The 23,202-nt window shown below is 35.3% G+C and overlaps 1 protein-coding gene across 5 annotated transcripts in view; it reads left to right on the top strand.

Moving 5' to 3' along the window:
* Positions 1 to 23,202, top strand: part of MME (membrane metalloendopeptidase) — a 103,790-nt gene that overhangs the window by 36,490 nt on the left and 44,098 nt on the right. For 3 of the 5 annotated variants that reach the window (XM_087725339.1, XM_014053032.2, XM_014053033.2), the window contains exons 2-4: positions 12,522 to 12,691; positions 15,576 to 15,611; positions 22,935 to 23,096. In XM_087725339.1, coding sequence (XP_087581465.1) covers positions 12,532 to 12,691; positions 15,576 to 15,611; positions 22,935 to 23,096 — 358 coding nt within the window. In that variant the 5' untranslated portion in view covers positions 12,522 to 12,531. Of the gene's footprint in view, positions 1 to 12,273; positions 12,357 to 12,521; positions 12,692 to 15,575; positions 15,612 to 22,934; positions 23,097 to 23,202 lie in introns of those variants that run through there. The other 2 variants (XM_014053030.2, XM_014053031.2) reach the window with 2 other exon arrangements.

The following is a 23,202-nucleotide window of genomic DNA, read 5'->3' as shown; positions in this document are numbered from 1 at the left end:
TAAACAAGTATGTAAATATGCAATATAATTTTTTTTCTTATTTATAAATCACGTAAGAATCCAAACAGTAACGGCTTTTGCTATCTTAAGTAAGAAAGCAGTACGTTTCTGGGATGTATACTCTTCTTTTCATGATTATGATAGTAAGTTGTTTCTTCTAAGGCTTCACAATTCACAGGACTCTTCTTATTGCTTATTACTTTTAATCAATGTTTACACTTTAGGTCCAGGAAGAACTTTTGTGCATTTAAGCTGAAAGATATGAATTAGAATAGGGTTGCTACAGCTTTTTCTTTGATAAATCAATTAATGGCCACAATCAGCAACTTAAACCTGTTACACTTCTAGTTCTCATGGTTTTTTCTTCCTCCTTGGAATGGTACATCTGATGTGTCTGCTAGGATTCAGGAGTGCCTTTGATGGGTTAAAATAAGATCAGTTTACTTCCAAGCCACACTTTAGTGCCAAGTCTTTATCTCTGAAACACAACTGAAACACTCTGCCCTTCAAGGGCTCCTGTGAGATGCTTCTTATGCCTTTTGATATACAAGAAATGGTTAGGACTAATTCATTTTAGTTAATAAGTGCCCTCCAGATGCCTCTCACACATTTTAGTCTGCCCTCCACAAGTATTCAGATGAAAACTACCATTGTTGAAGTTTCAGATTTGTGGACATCTTATTCTTTTCTGTTGCTGATGCTGTTTTGCCCTTCTTAAATGTATAATCTGCGGTACAGTGCACAAAGCTTACACAATTCAGTTGTACAAAGGTTCTTTCTTCTCGCTGAATAATGGAGACAGGCAGGATATCCGAATTAAATAATGTAGCAATTGGCTCTTCCTATCAGCCATACCTGATGGCTCAGTGTATTAACTATAATATTTCTAAGATAGATGCATCTTCTGCTAGATAAGTTCAGTCACTGTTTAGAGAAGGAAATGTGCCCTAAATATTCTTCTTATGGTTTATTATGAAGTCGAAACTTAGTTAGTATTTGGGAATAAGTAATTACAGTGATATTTGGAATCACTCAATCAATTGAATTTGTTTCGGTGTGATCATTCATATTGATCTGCATTCTATACGAGTTGAAAGGATAATTTTTAATTAAATGATTGTAAACTGCCTAAAGTCACCTTTGGTGGATGAGTGGCATATAAATTTAATTATCAACCAAACAAATAAAATACCATTATTCTAGCAACTTTGTTACTTAAATTATACAGTATTTTAAGAGCAATATGGAGAAGCCACAAAATTAGATATGAAAAAGAAAATCTGTTTATTCCTATTGCTGCTTCTCAATTTCTTGATCTGATAAAATCACAAGTGTTTGTTTCTCTTTGCTTTCAGAGAGCAAAGGGCAAAGATATTAGGAGAAATAGAAATGAACAATTTTACCAGAATACTGGTTTCTCTATTTTATTCTTGACTTTAATTCTCAGGACTTCAGTGCATCCAAAGAACTTACAAAGTGACATATACTAGGACATACCCTGTCAGTGTAGCAGACTTCCTTTAGTTTTCTTTGATAAGTAACAGATCATAGGTTTTCTTTAAATAATAGAAATATTCATATTCCATGCAGCAATATAAAGGCTAACTCCTTTGGGAAAGTTGTGCTGACTTCATAAAGCACATTTGCATGTCAAGAGAGATCCTTCTTGATGTGCTAATAAATTGTAGTTTAGGAACAGTCAAACATTTTACCATATTAAGAAATTGAATCATTTTCTAATCTACTACAATGGACTTACTATATTTGAAGATTATTTTCATATTAGCTGTTTATTTATGTGAACAAGATGGGCAAGGTTATTTCTGAAATTATTCATCTATATGTTTACAGTAAAAAATATTAGTTTAGATACCTTAAAGGGAGTACTTTTAAATCAGGGAAAATTTTTAACTTGTTTAATAAATTAAGGAACCTTTCCTCTGATCTTGGGAAGGAAGATAGAATTTTATATGGCCGAAATGTTAATCTTGCTGGCTTTAAAATAAATACATTTGTTTGTTAGTTAGTTTGCTTCTTTATTCCTGTATCTATATCCTACCTTCCCTTTAAAGAGCTCAAGGTAGCATGGGTGAAGTCATTCCTCAATTTATTCTCTCAACAAATAGGTGAAACAGGTTGAGCTGACCGAAAACAATTAGTCCAAAGTCACCCAGCAAGTAGCACAATGAGACAAGGTCTTTCATTGTGTCTCCCGAGTCCTGTTTCAAAACTTTTATTTATTTTGGGTCTTCATTATTTCATATAATTCAGAAAAGAAAGCATAAAAGGTGGCATTTTCTTTTTAATAGTTACTGCTGAAGCATTATTTTGCATTGTTACAACAGTTACAAATTATCTTTAGTATTTTCATAAATATCGAAACGTCGCCAAGATACTCTCAATCTTACATGGGAAAAGACTCGAATGTGCCAAGACCTGGATACCTGTACCCCGTGAAAATCTACAAACACACATACACACACAAACACACAAACACACAAACACACGCGTGTGTGTGTGTTTTATAATTTTATAAGTTTTCAGTAACTCTTACAGAAAGCCTTAGAAGATATGTTGTCATTGTTTATACTGCATACTGACAAAAAATTAAATCTGAATTAAAATTATCTTAGTTTAGCTTTCTGTGCTGTCATCAGATTGCTCTTTTTGAATTTGTCTTGAACTTTCATGAAATTTGCTTTCTGCTATCCATTAGGAACTTATCAAGTCCCTAGAGAAAAAGGAACAATGACTTTGCTGCCTGAACACAATTTACAAGCTCAGTTCTTTATATTTTATTCTGACACTCTTCATATACTCTTCCAGAAAACTAATAATTTTTTATAGGCTTTAGGCAGATATTTATGTTATTCTATGTAGGAAACTACTTCATATTTCAACTGCATTGTTATGTTAGGCAAATTCTTTCACATAACCATAATCACTTCCCTTCATGTGAGTTTCATGGCTAAACAGAAATTTAAAACCTCCTACCTGGCTTAAATGTTTTCCCATCTAGGCTAATATTTCATACTATTTGACTATGGTCAAACCAGACTTAGTATAAAACAAAATTGGCTTGATGCACATACAATATCTTACTAAGTGATAAAGCAAGATTTATAAACCAGAATGGCTGAGTTCTCCAATCTGTTTACCAATCTGTTCACCAAACAAATCATGTTATGGCTTGTCACAAAGTGTGAATCCAGCCCAAGTTTCTCATGGCACTGATGGATAACATAAAGAAAGTTTTTTATGTCCTGTCTGTGGTCACCTGATTGGCTACTGTGGGAAATAGAATGTTGTAATATTTGCCTGAACTAGGAGAACTTGTCTTCCATTTAGTTGGTTTTCTTAAGAGAGTTGTCTAATTGCATGCATGTCAATACATTAATTTTTAAAAAAACACCAGCAATATCACAAGGCCAGAATGAAACCCAGGAATAACTTCTTAGAGGGCACACCCATAAGACAAAACAGTACAGCACCAATTCTTTTCACTTCTTTGTTGAGTTGAGTTTTCATTCTATTACAACTTTTATTATTACCTTTTTATTTTCTTGTTTGTAACTTCTTAGCTGCACTGTATATGGATTAAAGCAATACACTGATTCTGTTACCACCATCATCATTAGTTTATGCTTTGTTGAAGTGCCCACTTAAAAAAAAAACAATTAACATTTAAATATTAGAGCAGAGCTAATAATAAAAACCTAAGAAGAACCAAAGATCTGTATGGTTCAATATCCTGTTTCTTCTAGTGGACAGTCAGACACAGTCTGCAAACAATATATCAGCCCTGTTGTGCCACATATATTTTGGGCCCAGTTACACCTGTTTATAGGCTTATGGCTTCAGGTAGTAGAATAAAACTGATGTATATCCACATTATAAGCCATTGATAGCAGTAAATATCTGGATTTGTCTAATCCCCTATAAAAGTCAGATGAATTCTTGGAATCTCAATAGACTTTGGCCATGTTTGAGTGACTATTCTCATTTAGAGTAATCAATATAATGTGAAAAGGAGTAAGAATTAGTAAACCAAAGAAAGTAAGGAATGAGATGATGGGGAAAGATCCAGTAAATATCAATACCATTCAGTGTACGTTACCATAGCTTTCTCTTCTTGCAAACTATCTTTTTTACCATATCCATACAGTGCTTCATATATCTCCAATGAGCACACAAAATGACATCATAAACATACTTTATGATGCATTAAATCACCATTTGCATTGAATAAACTACACACCATAAATTCTAGTTTTACTCAGTGTTCAACCACTAAGTTTGAATTTATTCTCATACATATTTTACATCCATAATATACATTCTTATCATAATCATCAACCAAACTTCAACTTCACAAGTCACCAAAACATTCCATAATTTAAATCTAATAAACAACATTCATTTCAATTCTGTTTTTCAATGCATCCTGTCATTTCCATACAAATAACTGCAGCATTCTTTCCAGCATTCCATTATTTCAGTTTCATCCCACGTCATTTCATTATTTTTAATTATTGCTTGGTTCTTTCCTCCCACTTTCAAAACAATTTTTTAAGCAACATGTATCAAAACCACCCTCCATTTTCTTTGTTTCTTTTAATTGTTCCTTCTTCTTTTTGACTAAATGATTTGAAAGTATCCTTTTTGTAGAAATCATACATTATATATTCTTTTTGTAGATGCCAGGTATTATATAATATAGCAATAGCACTTAGACTTATATAACACTCTACAGTGCTGTACAGCAGGGGGGTCACCAACCCTTGGTTTGTGGACTGGCACCGCACCCCATCCAGTCTATGGGAAAACCTCTCTCCATGGAACCAGTCCCTGGTGCCCAAAAGATTGGGGAGACCACTGCTTTACAGCACTCTGTGAACGACCATGTTCATTGCCCCTAACAATCAGTCCTCATTTTACCAACCTTGGAAGGATGGAAGTTTGAATGAACCTTAAGCTGGTCAGGATCGAACTCCTAGCTGGAAGCAGAGTTAGCCTGCAATACTGAATTCTAACTACTACGCTACCATACCTCAATATTATTCTGTTGTTTTCAATTTCTGCAGCAATCATGTTTCTTAATATATCTATAGACTCTTTCACTGTATTATTCCACTAACATCCTATTTCACATTTTGTTTCACTTCTAGGCACCCTAACTCTATTGTTTTTCACTCTCTTCTAAGCAATTTCCATATCCTCTTTCTTTATGACAACTTCCCATTCATTTTTCCTGTTGTAGTTCTTCTTTTACTTTAACTTGTTACCTCCTTTCCTTTTCTAAGTTTCATTAAAATCATTACAAAAATATTTTGTCCACATTTCAAATCATCTTAGTAAATACTCTCAATATTTTATCATATACAATCAGATCAATCAAAAGAAGATATAAATCTACTTTTTAGATTTATATTCATTCCTTTGCAAACTATTCCCCCAACACTCCACCATTCTCATTGATTCTTAAATATCCAATTGGCCCAATCTTTCTTTTGATATCAGTAATTTCATTCCCATCTATCTATTGATCCATCCAAAGGATATCTCCCAATCATTTTTATTCAGAGTACCATGCATATTTTCCAAATCAGTTGTTTACAATAATTCATCATTATAATACTCATCACTATGTTACAACTATATTAAAATTCATAATATGCACATACTATAACTACTACTACCAGCCTTTGAATTTTTATTTTCATAAGTTCCCACAACACGAATGTTGCGCATTCATACTTTCTGATTTCATGCACAATTAACCATACATCTTCACTTTAATGCATTCATATTTATTAACTCCACTTTACAAAAACAGACCCTCATTCAGATCTATTACATCTTTTTTTCCCTTTCTCTTAGTTTTATTGCTAAGAAATTACCTATTTTAATTTCATTCATTCATTCATGTTTTTTATAATGTAGTCCTTTCATGTCATAATCTTCTACGACATCAGATTGTTGATAAAAGTTGGCCTGCACTGCCCATTATGGCTTTGGTTAGTTAAGACTTTTTTGTAATATGGAAAGCATGTAGAATATATATATCACATATTGTATTCATTGTTACTAGTAAGAAAAGTTTTGGTTACTTTAAGCACATTTTGGGCAATGTGCCACAAGGCAAAAACAACCCTTATGTTACTCAAGCCAATTTGTAAAATATACACATTCTAGGATTCCTAATTTAAATATTACCTTGCTAATCAGTCTAAATGATATTAATTCAGTTACTTTCCAAATTTAAGACAGAGTGAAAACATTCCAATGCTAATAGAATCTGGGTCTGAATTAAAAGGTCTTAATCACTAGTCAAGAAAATATCAAGGAGACACCAATACTTAATGCAATAGAGAAAAAAATTATTATTCATTTGTTTACAGTTCTCATTCAGCTAAGTGGAACAGAATTTATTGTTAGAATTTCCCTCATTTTTCCTGTCTAGAAAAATAAAAATGTGTTACATTTTTAGTTTTCAGTAAAAAAGTGGAAAAGAACAGATATTAGAGAAATTTTAAAAAGGAATTTGGGGAAAATAAACACATAATTATTTTCTTTGTGAATTAAAACAGGAAGTTGTTAGTCAAATGTAGAAGGCTATGATAGAGGAAGAAACTCTCTGTCTCATTCATCCTTACCATGCATAATTTTATATATTATCTATGTCATGTGTTTATTCACTTCTTTCCTGATCTAAAATGTCCTAAATATTTTAATCTTCTTTAATAGAGGGTTTGCTTCAATAGCTCTGTAATTTTGCAGAGTAATCTCTGGACCAGTTTCAGCTGTATAATGTCTTTTTAAGGTCTGATAACTTACACTTCTAAAAGTATTCCAGATGTGATTACATTATGACACCATTTATTTAAAGTATTTGTAAGCTGCATGTTAAACCCCCGCAGAACTGAAAAAAAGCAAAATTTGATACTACCCAAACTCAATTAACATAACAAAACAGTATATACAATTGGGGTGGGGGAGTGTATAATTTACTCCTTTCAAAACATTCCAGGTGTGTCAAGAAAGTTCAAACCGTACAACATTTGAAATGTAAGTGTTGGAATGTTGAGTTTTGGATTCCCATTTTCCCCATATGAAATCAATCATCTCTCATTTGTCATACTTTGACCACACAGGTGTATATAGGATGGAATATTCTACTGATTGTGAATCTGATGGAAAATTAGCCAACATGATTATAGTATTACAGTTATTTTTATTGCGTGGGAGAAATTATTCTTAAGCATTTAAAAATTTGTGTTCTGTCTGCATGAGCAACCACAGAATTGAGCTCTGTAAAGCAGTGGGTTCATTTAATAAGTATAGTTTGTTAGCGCATAACAGCCATGCAGAAACACTTCTCTGGCTATATTTTGCATTTGGTAGTATGCAAATAAAGCTCCAAAGCATAATAGCATGAACTATAAATCCACATGTAGATTGCACATTTTTGCCTTTGGAGATCTGCTTGCAAAGCTCTACAGTCTGCTTGGCTTCATGATTTCTTTCCAGGCTTGTTAGTGACAGTTCAAATCCTTAAAAAGAGATGTGAAATTAGGAAATACTGCAATCAGAAATTTCTTGAAGATTACCATCAATTTTCCACAATCAGTAGCTAAAATCTCTTTACCTGTAATTTTCACCATTTAGGGGAGCAGTGCCCAATTTGTATCTACCACACAAGGGCTGGTTAAATAACAAGAATCCTGCAAAGTTTTGATAGTAGGATGGGTAATCCTACAGTCTCCCACTACAGTCCCAAATCAAGGTTGCAGGCTGAAACTGTAACTGCTATGCCACCCATCTCTGATAGGTTTCATGCTATCTTGATTATTTTTATTCCAAATTTCAAGAAAACATTATGGGAAGGGAAGAATATAAATTTTAAGGAACCATAAGATGGAAAAACTGCAACATACCATCAATCTTATTTTGAGTCATAGAACAGATCATCTAGGTCAGTAATGGCAAACCGTTTGAGCACAATGTATCTGAATGTGAGAAAATGCCTAACTTTACTCAGCTGGTATGTCCCTTTCCCGCAAAACAAAGGAGAAATAATTATCTATTCCCCCACCATGTCAACCACCCTAAACAGCTGCACTTGGCAGCAGGGCTAAGACTGGGCCTAAAGTAGAGACCTGGGCCTTGTCTTCAGTCCTAGTGTTACTGCTGCCAATCAAAAAGGTCATCTTGCACTATTCCCCAAGATCCACAAACCTTGGAGACCATTGTGGTTGCTGTCGTGGCCCAATGCGCCCCATGATCTGCCCAAACTGCTTATCTTCAGGTCCTCTTTCGGTTGACAGACCACTGCGGCCTTCCTGAGGTTGCTCCAAGTTGCATGAGGTCTTTGTTCTTCAAGCAGCTTTGGAGATAATGCTTTTCTGAAGCATCTGCAGCCTTTAAAAATCATGTAAAAGCATGCATGAAGAAAAGCAAGATTCTTGTGTGAATTTTGAAGGTCCAGAGGCCCATGTGAGAGCAGAGAGAGCAATAATGTCTCCACCCCATCACATTTGTTCCTAACTAAAGTTTTAAAAATTCTAGCTTTTACTTGCAAGGATGATGCTTGGGGCCTCAACAATTTTGCTTGCACTCTTCTGTGCTTTGTCCAGCAATGTTATATCTTTTTTTTCCCAAATAGGATGTCCAGAAAAATAATCAGAATTTCACTTAGGGCTAGGCCATAGATTGATATAAAGGCATTACAAGGTTGGCTGTCGAATTTCCCATCCCTCTCTTTGCATAGATTCTCATTGTTCTGAGCTGTCACAAATGAAATCAACATCTTCACTGAGCTGTACAGCTTCAAATCTATATCTTATACCCAAGGGAGTTCCTTTTTTTCTTCTTATTCTTCTTTTCTCGGGTATTAAAAAAAGGCTCCTTCAAATTGAGCTCAACTCCTAGCAAGTTGAGGAATGTCTCTATGAAATTTTCTTGACAGCAACATGGAAACTGCATTCTTTCAGGATTTTTTTGTTCATTTGTTTTACTTTCAATTTAGCCTACAACTCTGATATTTCTTTGAGGTCTCCCATCCAAATATTAACCAGACCTCTTCCGGGTTGACTCTCAAGTCCAAAGCAGGCTTCCCATTTGCCTTAATCCCATCCCTAACCTACTGATATGGTTGTATACTAGTAGAGTAATAAATTAAGAACTTTTTAAATACTACATTATTGTCAAAGGAAATATAAAATAAAGAGAAGAACCAGTGTCACAGAGATATAATTGTCAATGATTCTCATATTTACAATTAGAAAGATTCAAGATTTAATGATTTAAAGCCACCAAGAGTTACCTTGATGTAAGATGGGCAGCCTATAAATTTTATAAACAAATACATGCATACATATATACATACATACATACATACATACATACATAAATACATAAAACAAAATAATTCATCGTGGTGAACATTGTAAGACTGAGTTTGAAAAAGAATTGTGTACAAGTGATAAATCTGTAATTGCTAAAATGTCATAACTTATTGAAATTCAAAATTTGGGCTAAAATCTAACCCATTTTAAGTATAATCTAAAGCTGTAACAATGAGAAAAATGTGGCTGAAAAGACTGAAATGTACACTATGTTGTAATCTTAAATAGTACTTTTATTAAGTACTGTACCAGAGTACATATGGGTTACATGTTACCAGAGAAATTTTCTAAATTTATAAAGGTACTTCAAATTTATGTTGGAAATATAAACAAGAAGGGGCATTTAACCAAGTTTGGTAGATGTGTAAAAAGCTAAAAGATTCTGGATTCAAATACATATACTAATTCACATATTCTTAAAAAATAATATATAATTGAAACAAGAGGTTTCTTTTGGAACTGATGGAAAAAACAGCTGGAATTTTTTTAAATATATGAAACGTTCAGGAAGATAATTGCATATGTAAAGATTCAGGACTAGGAAAGGTTGGTGAAGATGATGGGATAAAACAGTCCAACCTATCAAAAACAGCACCACAAAAATCAGATTAGGAACACAACTTGAAATAGGGAAGAAAATGGTAAGTGAGCACCTGTCTACCCTAGATGAGTTCAAATCACCCTGACTGGACGGATTAAACCCCAGGGTTCTGAAGGAACTGGCAGATGAGATCTCAGAGATCCTGGAGCACAGGGGAACTGCCAGAGGACTGGAAAAGAGCTGATGTGGTTCCCATCTTCAAAAAAGGGGAAAAATAGATCCAGGAAACTATAGACCTATCAGCCTGACCTCAATACCAGGAATGATTCTGGAACAGATAATCAAGCAACAAATTAGCAAACACCCAGAAGTAAACAAAGAAATAGCCAAAAGCCAACATGGGTTTGTCAAAAACAGATCATGCCAGACTAATCTTATTGCATTCTTTGACAAAGTGACAAATTAGTGGACCAGAGGAATGCTGTCAATATAGTTTAATTGGACTTCAGTAAGGCATTTGATAAGGTAGACCATAACCTACTACTAGATAAAATAGACGAATGTGGGTTGGATAGCATCACCCCCAGTTGGATTTGTAACTGACTGATCAACCGCACTCAATGTGTAATCCTCAATGGAATAGCATCTACATGGAGGGAAGTATGCAGTGGAGTACCGCAAGGCCCAGTACTCTTCAACATCTTCATCAATGATTTGGATGAGGGAATAAATGGGTAACTCATCAAATTTGCAGATGACACCAAGCTGGCAGGAATAGCCAATACTCCAGAAGACAGGCTTAAGTTACAGAAAGATTTTGACAAACTTGAACATTAGGCACTATCTAATAAAATGAAATTCAATGGTGAAAAGAGTAAGGTTCTACAATTAGGCAAGAAAAATGAAATGCACAGGTACAATATAGGTGGTGCCTTCCTCAATAGTAGTAACTGCGAGAGGGATCTTGGAGTCTTAGTGGACAACCACTATGCATGTTGCGTATTATTTTATTATGTGTTGTCGTCTTAGTACTGTATTGTATTGTATTCCCCTCTCCCTGGTTTCTGTGAGCCGCCCTGAGTCCCCTCAGGGAAAAGGGCGGCCTACAAATAAAATCAATTCCAATTCCAATTCCAATTCCAACCATTTAAATATGAGCCAGTAGTGTGCAGCAGCTGCCAAAAAAGCCAACACAGTTCTAGGCTACATAAACAGAGGGATAGAATCAAGATCACATGAAATGTTAATACCACTTTATAATGCCTTGGTAAGGCCACACTTGGAATACTGCATTCAGTTTTGGTCACCATGATGTAGAAAAGACGTGGAGACTCTAGAAAGAGTGCAGAGAACAGCAACAAAGATGATTAGAGGACTGGAGGCTAAAACATATGAAGAACGGTTACAGGACCTGGGTATGTCTAGTTTAATAGACAGAAGGTCTAGGGGAGACATGATAGCAATTTTCTAATATCTCAGGGGTTGCCACAAAGAAGAGGGAGTCAAACTATTCTCCAAGGCACCTGAGGATAGAACAAGAAGCAATGGGTGGAAACTAATCAAGGAGAGAAGCAACTTAGAACTGAGGAGAAATTTCCTGACAGTTAGAACAATTAATCAGTGGAACAGCTTGCCTCCAGAAGTTGTGAATGCCTCAACACTGGAAGACTTTAAGAAGATGTTGGATAGCCATTTGTCTGGAATGGTATAGGGTTTCCTGCCTAGGCAGGCAGTTGGACTAGAAGACCTCCAAGGTCCCTTCCAACTGCTATTGTATTGCATTGATAGATGGCTAAAATGTATTTGATCAGAGAAAAAACAGTATCTACATTTATTGCTGACTGGAAATCTATTATAGATTTTTCACATGAAACAGAAAAAAAATGAATTCATAATAGATGGTTTTGATTATTAGATTATGTAGTAACCATAGAGTAAAAGGTACATTTATAAATGTATAATTGTACTTATAACTGCTGGAAAGCAGATCAATATGTACTTCTTTGTAATTTTGTTCTTTCTTTTCTATTTTCCTTTTCACTTTCTCTTATTTCTTTTTCTTTTCTTTTTTATTATGTTACATTAGTTTGTATCACTTTTATTTACATTTTTAAAAATCTTTAATAATGATTACATATAAAAAGTTGATTAAAGTATTAATTGCTAGAAGGATTTGAAAATTGCTGAGAGGCAAAATGAAACACTTTTGTTCATTGGCAAAGGATCAAAGATTGAAAGGTTAAGTTAATTTTTATTCAAACAGCTGCATTTCACTTACTTGTGAACTCTTGTACCAGTAGACTACAATAAAACAGATATGTGGGAAATAAAAGCAAGCTGATGTTTGTTTTTAGTCCCTTTTTAGCCTTACTCTCTATTTGTGTAAGAGCACCATTATTCTGTGGGTTGTAAGTAGCAAAAAAACACCTCGACTTACTATGTTAACTGGTTCTTTGTTTAAGAAAAACTCAGTATTTTCTCTTCCTCATTAGAAAAAAAATGACTAAGAGGAACTAAAGATTTCCATTCTTCTACCACTGGGTCACTGGTTTTTGTCTTCTTTTTCTTGCCAGACTCTAGGTTATGGCTAAGTCAGAAAGTCAGATGGATATAACTGAAATGAATTCCCCAAAACCAAAGAGAAAACTGCGCTGGAGTCCACTGGAAATTGGACTTGCTGCTGTAGTGCTGCTTCTTGCTATAGTAGCCATCACCATGATCATTCTGTATGCAACTTATGATGGTAAGTAGGAACCCCCCCCTAAACTTAAAATGTCAGTAACAAAAATTGAAAATATTGCATTATAAGTGAGGAGACAAAATGTCAGTGAATATAATTTCCCAGAAACAGATTTGATTATAATACCCTAGGTAGAGCAATTTGATTAGAATGATTGAGCTGTAGAACTGTTGAAATTTTAGCTACTAAACTAGAAAATAGTCCATATTCTGTTGTGATGTAGTATGATTTAATGGCTAAAGGTAGGACTAGAGCCAAGAACAGTCAAGATCAAGTCCAACCGTAGGTATAGAAACATATTGAGTAACTTCGGAATGGTAATTCTTTCTTAGCCCAATCAACATCAAAAGGTTGCTGTTGTGTGAATATAGATATATTTGAATTCTTGGAGAAAAAACAGGAGATGAATCTAACAATTACAATATATAAAATAAGCATCTCCTTTTAATATTTATATCTTAAAATCTAGGTTGCCATTTTTAATAATAAAACTTACTAATTGATAGATCTTTATTTGAATCGGGCTTCAAAGATAACTAAGTAGGATTCCATCATCCACTAGACAGTAAATGTAACATAGTGAATATAGTTATGTAGTGAATATGTCACACTCAAATTCCCATATTTGGGCTAATTATTCTATATCAAACCAAAGACACAAGACTGTGGCAAGAAAATGGAGGAACACCCCCCCTCACCTCACAGAGCCATGAACTCTGCAGAGAAAAAGGATGGATGTGTAAAAAATGTAATACTGTAATTATATTTTAAAGAATATTTGCCAACATTACACTAATATTCTCCTCCCCTGCCTTTTCTGAGTGTTGAAAATATAGAGTCCTCCACTTATCTATATTTCTTGCGACTGGAATATGGTAGTTAGAGGTGAATTGGCATTTTTTAATATTTGAGTTTTATTTACTAACAGATAGGTTGAACAGATTAGCAACATGAAGATTAAATATACATTTCGGAACTCTGTATGTGAATCTGATACTTCTCTCACTGAAACCTAGAGAAAGGCAGATCTCTTTCAGAACTTATTCTCTTTCTTAGTCTCCTTATCTATTTCTCACCTAACATTTATCTCTCAAAGAATGCCTATTGTTTTCCATTGGCTTTGGTCTTCCCTCTGGGTGGCAGAGAAAATAAACCTAAATTATCTATATTTCTAGGGCTACTTCTTAGTCTTTAGGTCAATTTCCTGTAATTTTTGTAATAGAAAATGTAATAGGTAATCTCTGATACAAGATTATTTCTTCAGAAAAAAATCCCCAACCCAGTGTTTCTCAACCTTGGCTACTTGAAGATGTCTGGACTTCAACTCCCAGAATGCTGGCTGGGGAATTTTGGGAGTTGAAGTCCAGACATCTTCAAGTGGCCAAGGTTGAGAAACACTGCCCTAGCCATTAAAAAAATTAACACATACATACTTAACATACTTAAATCAACTTCTGTTAGTCATTTCCTTTTCCTACTGTGACAAAAATATTTCCTTTCTGAAGCTTTAAAAACTGTTAAGAAGACATATATCATATCTATTTTAGCATCTTAATTCTTTCTTCTTTCTATTCTCTGGCAAAACCTAGGTCCAAATAATGTGGTGTTTTTCATAATTTGGTGAAGTTTAAGAATGTGCATTACATTAAAGTGTGGGTGGGTGGCCGAAAATAGATTGAGTTCCTTTTTTAAAAAAATAATAGTTAAATTATGGAGAAGATGTTCACCTAAGAAATTTTCAGTTCCTTTTTCATATAAATTACTTCTGCTACCATAACTCAGAGATCAAATATTTCTTCCTTGTCATCTGAATACACAGAAATAGAAACAAATATCAGCAGTTCCAATTTCTTGTCAGATCTTATCACTTACTTGTCCTTAAATTAAGCCTATCTATGTGGGCTGAAAATAATCCAGATGACCATTAGAGGTCAGAAAGAGATCATCAAGCTTCTACCAAGTGGCCAACTGAATTTTTTTCAGCCCAGATTTGGCAGCTGCATCCTTAGTATGCCAAAGCTCTTTCTGTAGATAGGTAGATGGGATTTTAGATCCCTAAACAAACCAAAAACATCAGTAAATATATGGTTAGCCACACACTTCCACCCACGCTCTAAACAAGCCTATTCTGGGTGTCTTTTTGTCTCAGAAAAGTATAATAATCCATATTTGAAATAATCTATCTTGCTGCATGAGGGACCTCAACCTAAAATATTAAAATTTCCAACCACAATGACTCTCAGTGGGAAGTAGTAAGAAAGACCATAATGAAAGAAATCGCCTCACTTGGCTTTTCCAAAAACAGTGTTATCGTCATTAATTTCTCAGTAGAAATGCCATTGTTTTAAAATATTTGTCTGCCACTTCTCATTGAAAGTCTTGAATTGGAAAAATTGCCCATCTTACTTTCTGACCTCCAATCTAAGGGACAATCAAAAGGAGGTTTGTTTTCAAGTCTCAATAATTGTTTTGTCCTCAAATCAATCTCAACCCTTACTCCACAGATATTTTTAGTTTTTTGTCTAGCATGTTTCCTTCCCAAGTCAAGCATCGACATGATAAAAAAACAAATATTTTCCTTCTCAAACAATACTTTGTCTTTCCCTTTGCATTCATGCATACTGAGAACTTCACTTTATCCTGTCCTAATTTTAGTATACTTATTTTATATTGATGAAGCTTCTATTTAAATTCTTTGCTGTCAGAATAGTGACCTAGTACTAGACCTAGTACAAATGTCTTGAAGAAGCAGATGTCTGCATTATATAAATAGACACATTTAGTTTGTATCTATTAGGGATGAGTCTCAAAATTTTAATGAACAATGATGTTTATGTGCTATGAGAAAAAAAATAACATCTTCATACATTCTTTCTTTTTTTTCCAGATGGTATTTGTAAAACTTCAGACTGTATAAAATCAGGTAAGATAGATATAATGTCTCCATTTCTTTTACTACATTAATAATGAGTTTCTGAAAATAATGTATCCCAGAGACATGAGCACAAGCCAGTTTTTTGTGTTGGGTCTCTTGAATTGTACATCTGTTTTACACTTCCACTCCACATGACAATCTGCTTTTGAAAGTTAGAGATATAACAATACAATACCACAGTGGAAACTGTAGAAAGCACCTGCAGGTAAGCCAACTCAAGAAAGATATATTTATCATAAATCCAGAATTGTGAAGTTCTATTCCTTTGATTAAAATCAAACACAATAATGGAATCACTTGCAGCTGTACAACATCAGGTTTTGTATTAGAGCACTCCTAAAATTAACAGACCTCTGCAAACACAGAGCCTTGTGATGAGATATTAATAGATTTCCCTCAAACAGTCTTGGTCATCCCATGAAACATCTCTATAAAACGCCTAAGGTTAAGGGAAGTAGACCTAGTGATTCAAAATGTGGTGTTTTGTTTGTTAATGAGAATATATAAGATGATATGCTGACTTAATGGCGTGGGCATAGACTCACCCATGCTGGTTCTAATATATAGAATCAATCTTTGAATCTCCGAATGTCAAGGATTTCCTTTCCTTATTTTGAAATGACAACCAATCATTTCACAGGGAAGGGGAAGAAGGTCTGTGGTTGCGCTCTGCTTTATATGATTAGCTTATTAAAATACCTCTTAAACTACAGTAACTATGCTGATTATTGTGCTAATCCTAACTGCATAAAGTCATGCAAATAATGTTGGAACCAAATAGGTAAGATAGCTGAATTGAAAGGGGACCGTGTTCGTTAAAGCTTTGAAAAACCCTGAACAATACCTATGTTTTTAATGATTTGTCAGAGGTCTTACAAAAGGGACATATTTACCCTTATACAGGCATAATAGAAATGCATTTCCCATGCAAAATTAATTAGGCTAATGCTTACTTTCTTGCTGTGCTGCAAAAGGATGAGCAAAAACAGTTGACAATCCTACTGCAGTGTGGTATGACAGGCTAAGAAACATGCTTTTAAAACATATATAAAAACTGGGACCTTTTCTTCCCACCTCCATTTAGATTAAAAGCAATACGTTTAGTTTTGTGCATTCTCAGTGGTGTATAAAAGACTGATTTAGGAGCATCCATTGAGGAGGGGGGGATGAAAATGTAAGTTGGCAGCTACAAATTATCATGTATAAGAAAGGGACAGGACTTCAATTGCCTGCAGATTCCCCTGGTCTAATCAATTACATCGTGCCAAGATGCCATACAGCACGTGATTGTCAGGGATAAGTTCCGAAGGAGAAAGAAAATAATGTCAAGTCATAACCAGATGATAAATGCTACAATCACCAGTGGAAAAAAAATCATATTAGCGCAAAGGTCAAAAAAATCCATTGTATAGCTGACGCAAATGAAGTCTTTTGTCCTCTCACCTGTCTAACATAAAGAGCTGTTTTAAATTTGCATTAATAACTTTAGCACTGTCAACAGATAGTAAACTAGTTTCTTTTCTGCGTTACTTTTTCTGCCCTAACAGGCATGGCAAGGGGATGGAGTGGGAGTGGAGATGGGAAGTCAACAGGGCACAGCATATTAACTTTTGAAATATTTTAAAATATATGGTCAAAATCCTTGGTAAGGGACATAAATTAGCAAGAGGAAAAATTACAAGACTAGTGGTTGTTGTTGTTGTTTATTCATAATGGCTGAGTTCATGTACTGCATTGAACCAGGATAATTAAAGACTTAGTTATCTATGTGACAATGTTTGAAACTTTGTTGGTGTTAATTGGGAAAGAAGGAGAGAATTGTGACACAGAGTATGAAGTAGCCAAGTTGGTTAGTTTAAGATTCAGTGCATTATGCGACCTAGAATGTGAGTTAATTAACCAACACTGATAAGCACTAGTATCAATGCAGTCAAGTGCTTGATACTAATTTTTCCTTTAAACTTTCGTTGCACGTTTTATAGTGTTCTGGACTGTACAGAATTCTGATTTGTGAGAACAGAGATAACATGAAGGTGAAACTTTATCTGAATGGCATAATTGACTCCTGTAGTGTCTTGCATGCTATTTATTAAAAAAACATTTACTTATCAGGATTAATGTTTAATAATTAAATTAATATTTGCTTTTCAAGGTTTCTAGTTAATAAAATATTTTTACTATCCAAGACCAATTAACCTAGAACAAAATGTTACAATTACTTAATCAAAATACTTTTTAGTTGCTGAATCATATTCCTGAGGCACATTAAGGAACTGTACTTTCGTATATTGAAAAAAGTGCTGAATAAAACACTTTAGTTGAAAAGCCATCACTTATTGGATGTTTTAAACAAATTTACAATTTGAAGTGCTATAACCTTATGTTTATATATTTATTTATTTATTTTTAACCCACCTTTATTGTTTTTATAAATAACTCAAGATAGTGAACATGCCTAATACTCCTTCCTCGTCCAATTTTTCCTACAATAACCCTGAGAAAGAGAGACCGATGTAAATCACCCAGTCAATTTTCATGCCTACAACAGAACTAGAACTCACAATCTTCAGGATCCTAGTGTGGCTCTTTAGCCACTCTTGATAGATATATAACAGATTTATGTTGGGTTCCATTCTCTGGGAACTCATGTAATAGAAGTGGGTTTTTTTTACATAAATTAGGTGTTAAATGTCTCCAAGAGATAAATACTGTGTTGAAAAATGAATTTTGATAACTGATTGTGGTAACAATATCAGGTGTTTGGGATCTTCTTTTGTATTTGGGGGGATTTGAATCGATTTTTAAAAAAATAGTTCAGTTTGCAAATATAGTCATTAAACTATCAAACTACAGGGGTGAGTGAGTTTTTTTCTGGATAAGGATATGCAGTATCTGCACTTTCTGCTTTGCCAATTGCCGTTATGGGTGCCCCACTTCTCCCTCAAACAGATGTCATCCTCCCTTACTCACAGCCTGTTGCAAATGAAACCACAAAGTCTTCGTTGGTTTTGATTTTTTTAAAAATACTCTTTTCTCATCAGAGCTGTCTTAAACCCTTCAGAGCAGATGTTCCTCAGCAGTTCTTTGCTCTGATCTTCTGGTAGCCTCAGCTCCAACTGCTTGCATCATTTGTCCTCCTTTCACCCCTCAGGGTCTGGTCATTGCGCTATGTAGACAGCGTCTACATGTTTTTTATAGTCTTGCAGTTGATCAGTGATGGCAAGTTAAGTCAATGAAACTTTTCTCATCCCTAGGAACTCATGTTCCATTCAAATCTTACATCTTTCTGTGGGCATCCAGCAAGACTTCCCTTCCCTACATAAATGATAAGGACAAGTAGTCGGGGATGTGCAATCAGATCTTGCAATGGGCATAGTCCACATAGCTCCAGCCCAGACCTGTTATTAACCCATTTCAATCCAAACTGAAGTTGACCTAAGAAGCAGCAGGAAACAGCAGAAGACAGAAACATCTTAGGCTAGAGTGGAGAATTGCTCTAAGTCTGTTTCCTCCTAACAGCAGATTTAGGAGATTACATACCCATAAGCAACTTGATTCGGACTCCTTGAACAATGCTCCAAGTTTATAGAATGAAATATAAAGGAAAGGAATGGATCTCCCAAAGATTTGTGGATTTCAAGGACAACAGTGCAGTTTCAGGATCAAGAGTCATCTTGGGCAATGATTTGCTATCAAGTCCATGTTGATTCTTCATGACCACATAGATAGATTTACTACACAACAATCTATCTATAACCTCAGGTCTTACAATAATGCATTCATTGCCACTGTAGCTGAATATATCCACTTTGCTTCTTGTTTCCTTTCCCAGCATCAGAGCCTTCTCCAGAAAGCTAAGTGTTCACATAAAGGTAAAAGGTAAAGGTTTCCCTCCCACATATGTGCTATTCCTGACTCTAGGGGACGGTGCTCATCTTCGTTACAAAGCCAAAGAGCCAGTGCTGTCCTATCCGAAGACATCTCCATGGTCACGTGGCTGGCATGACTAAACATCAAAGGCGCATGCACGGAACACTGTTACCTTCCCACCAAGATGGTCCCTATTTTTCTACTTGCATTTTTTTAATTTGTATTTGAACTGCTAGGTTGGCAGAGGCTGGGACAAATAACGGGAGCTCACTCTGTTACGCAGCACTAGGGATTCGAACCGCCAAACTGCCGATCTTTCTGATCCACAAGCTCAGTGTTTTAGCCACTGAGCCACATGTCACATAATGTGTCTCAAATAGGCTAATCTGAGCCTGTGCCTTGAATAAGAACTCTGGATTCAATGACCCATTTATTTATTTTCCTGACTGTCCATAATATTCTTAGGAACCTTATCCAACACCAATGTTTGGAAGTGGAGGGAAGAATTATCCTCCAAAAAGAGGTGGGCAGGGACAAGACAATAACATTATTTGATTCAGTTTGATTTACATTTAATTAAAATTAATAAGATTACCCTCTTAACTCATCTAATTATTTCACTCTGTCAAGTTACAACTTGATCTTGACTTTGGGAAATTTGGGTGGGGTCCTATGATACTCAGATCTCTTTTTTGGAACTTAGAGAACCTTTATGGCATTTAGATGTAAACAGAGTTTACAAATCACTTTAGAAGAGACAGCAAATCTATCACTGGTACATCTGTTGTGGTATCATGGAAAAAGGAATTGAACTCCAATTTACTCAGTTAATCAAATCAAACGATGAGATTTAATCATGAGGATGGTGAAGTCTGAATCTCCCCACGTATTATAGTTTAATAATTACTGTATGTTTATAGCCAGCTGATTGCCTTGCCTTATGTAAGTCCATTAGACCTGAAAATCTATTTTGCCAAATGCTGACACTAGCTAAAATCCGAAGTTTGAAGTGGGTTGCCCCACTACTTCAGCTTGGAGAGGTTGCATAGCAGTGTCATCCATGCTGTAATATACTGTACTATATTGGGAAATCAGTGAGTATAAAGGAATAGATAGACAGATAAGGCTGTTTCCAATCTTGTCATTGCATAATGTTGGAACTGCAGTTGCTAAATTCAAGACAACACATTTGCTTCATCATATACAACATATCATTACCTTGATTATTGTTTTCAATGAAACATGCTTTTACAAATTTAATTTTATTTTATTAAATGATTATGAAAATGATTTTAAGCAAACCAGCCATAGGTCTAAACAAAAACAAGAAACAAAAAAAGCAAAAAGTTGCATTGCTTGATGTAGTAGACCAGTGTTTCTCAACCTTTGCGACTTTAAGTCCTGTAGACTTCAACTCCCAGCTGGGAAATTCTGGGAGTTGAAGTCCACAGGACTTAAAGTCGCCAAGGTTGAGAAGCACTGTAGTAGGCTAAGTTTAAGTTTTATTTTATTTATATGCCGCCCTATTCCCTAAAAGGGACTCAGGGCGGCAAACAACTTAAATGGGAAAGGGAAACATACAAGTACAAAATAGACATTTAAAATGACCAATAACCACACCTGTTGAGAGGGGAAGGGAGCTCATCAACCCCAGGCCTGCCGACATGGCCAGGTTTTAACGGCTTTTCGGAAAGCAGGGAGAGAGGTGAGGGTCCGAATCTCCGCGGGGAGTTCGTTCCAAAGGGCTGGAGCTGCAACAGAGAAGGCCCTCCCCCGGGTCGTAGCCAGATGGCATTGGCTAGTGGATGGAACCCGGAGGAGGCCAACCCTGTGCGATCTAATGGGTCTTTGGGAGGTAATTGGCAGCAGGCGGTCTCTCAAGTACCCAGGTCCAATACCATGAAGGGCTTTATAAGTGATAACTAGCACCTTGAAGCATATCCGGAGACCGATTGGAAGCCAGTGCAGCTTGCGGAGGATAGGTGTAACGTGGGTGTATCAAGGTACACCCACAATCGCTCACGTGGCTGCATTCTGGACCAGTTGAAGTCTCTGAATGCTCTTCAAAGGCTGCCCCATGTAGAGCACATTGCAGACTAAGGCAGAAAGATTTCATAGTTTAGTCTATATTTATTTTTTCTTGTTAACTCTGTGGGTGATAATTACAATGATAGATTTCAGTGCAAAAATACAGATAACCACTACAGGAAAACAAGGAATTAAGAGCTCTTGGTATCCCATTGTTGGGATTTTTTGCACAGCAAGTATAGCAGCTCTAATATTTAGTTCATTAAGTATGCACTGTGTCTTTAAACATATTCCTGTCTCTATAATAATTTTCCTCCCTCCTCTTGATCCATAGAAAACCCAGTTGTGCACCTGTATTAAATAATTGTTTTATTGATTTAAATACAAATGAGAAAAGCTTGCACATATTATCAAGATTCATAGGGAAGCAAACAGTTTGGGGAGGAGGCTGAGAATAATAGGTTTTATATCACTGCCATGTTTGCTTTTTCATAACATCAACTCTCTTTAGAATTACAACTCGCATGCCCTACTAACTTCTCTGCTTTGCTAAATCTATATGTTGAATTGGCAAATTTAGGCCATATGGGGCATTCCCCAGTCATGGAGATTCCCTTCATACTTTAGAAGTCTAATCTTTCAGGTCTTTGAATTGTGCTGGGTCACCAAAATAAACAGAAATATCCCTTTCTTAACATATGAAAGAATATGCCCTTAACAGTCAGAAAGTGAAAGAGAACATATATTCAGCAGTGGAAACCTCTCAAATGAATATTTTCTTTTACGTGGCATTCTTCTGAGTTAGAATATTTCATCTCTTGGCAATGATCAAAAATAATTTCATTTTCTTCTATAATCAGTTATTGATCGTGCTTAGCAGCTGACTCTGTTTTATCTGTTCCAAGGTTAACCATTCCTAGTCTATAACCTAAATGTACCCCTCCCCACTTTTAATGTGTGTTATGTGAAACTAAGTGCAGTAACTCTTCCTTCCAGGTAACTATGCATTAATTGCGGTTATGTAGAACAAATCTGTTAATTTAGCTTCCCAGCCAGGAAAATAGGTTTTTGGTCGATTAAGTTGTTTTTCCCCCAAAGGAAAACAGGTTGCTGAAGATATTTATGGTGGGCTACAAGTACAAAGAAGCCTTTGTAGGCTGTTCTATGCAGTTCAGTATGACGAGCCTTTTTAGGTCTATTCAGCCAAAGTATTGGCCTCACTCAGCAAAATGCTCACTTCGCATGCTCAGCGAACTCGTTGTTAAACTGGTAGGATCCCACCCTTGGTTACAACTCTCATTACAAAACTAAATATTAATGTTACTGTTTTATAACAATAAAGATAAAAGTAAACTATTTTTTTTTAAAAAATATTATCTTTGATATGTCTTTATTTATTTTGTTTTATGACAGCTGCCCGAATCATTGAGAACATGGATACAACAGCACAACCTTGCAATAATTTTTACCAGTATGCTTGTGGAGGATGGTTAAAAAAGCACATCATACCTGAGACAAGTTCCCGTTATAGTAATTTTGATATTTTAAGAGATGAATTAGAAGTTGTTTTGAAAGGTCAGTAGTACAGATGAGTCACTCCAAATTTTGGATTTTTTTTTTATATATACATTCCAATTTTGTGACAGAAGAGCAAGAGATATATTCTGGTTTATCCAAGACC

Source organism: Thamnophis sirtalis, unplaced genomic scaffold, assembly GCF_051295495.1.
Source record: "Thamnophis sirtalis isolate CommonGarterSnake01/CBP01778 unplaced genomic scaffold, rThaSir2_p1.2 scaffold_11, whole genome shotgun sequence".
Taxonomy (NCBI): domain Eukaryota; kingdom Metazoa; phylum Chordata; class Lepidosauria; order Squamata; family Natricidae; genus Thamnophis; species Thamnophis sirtalis.
The sequence above is the reverse complement of the archived record's forward strand: the minus strand, read 5'-3'. Positions and strand labels throughout refer to the sequence as shown.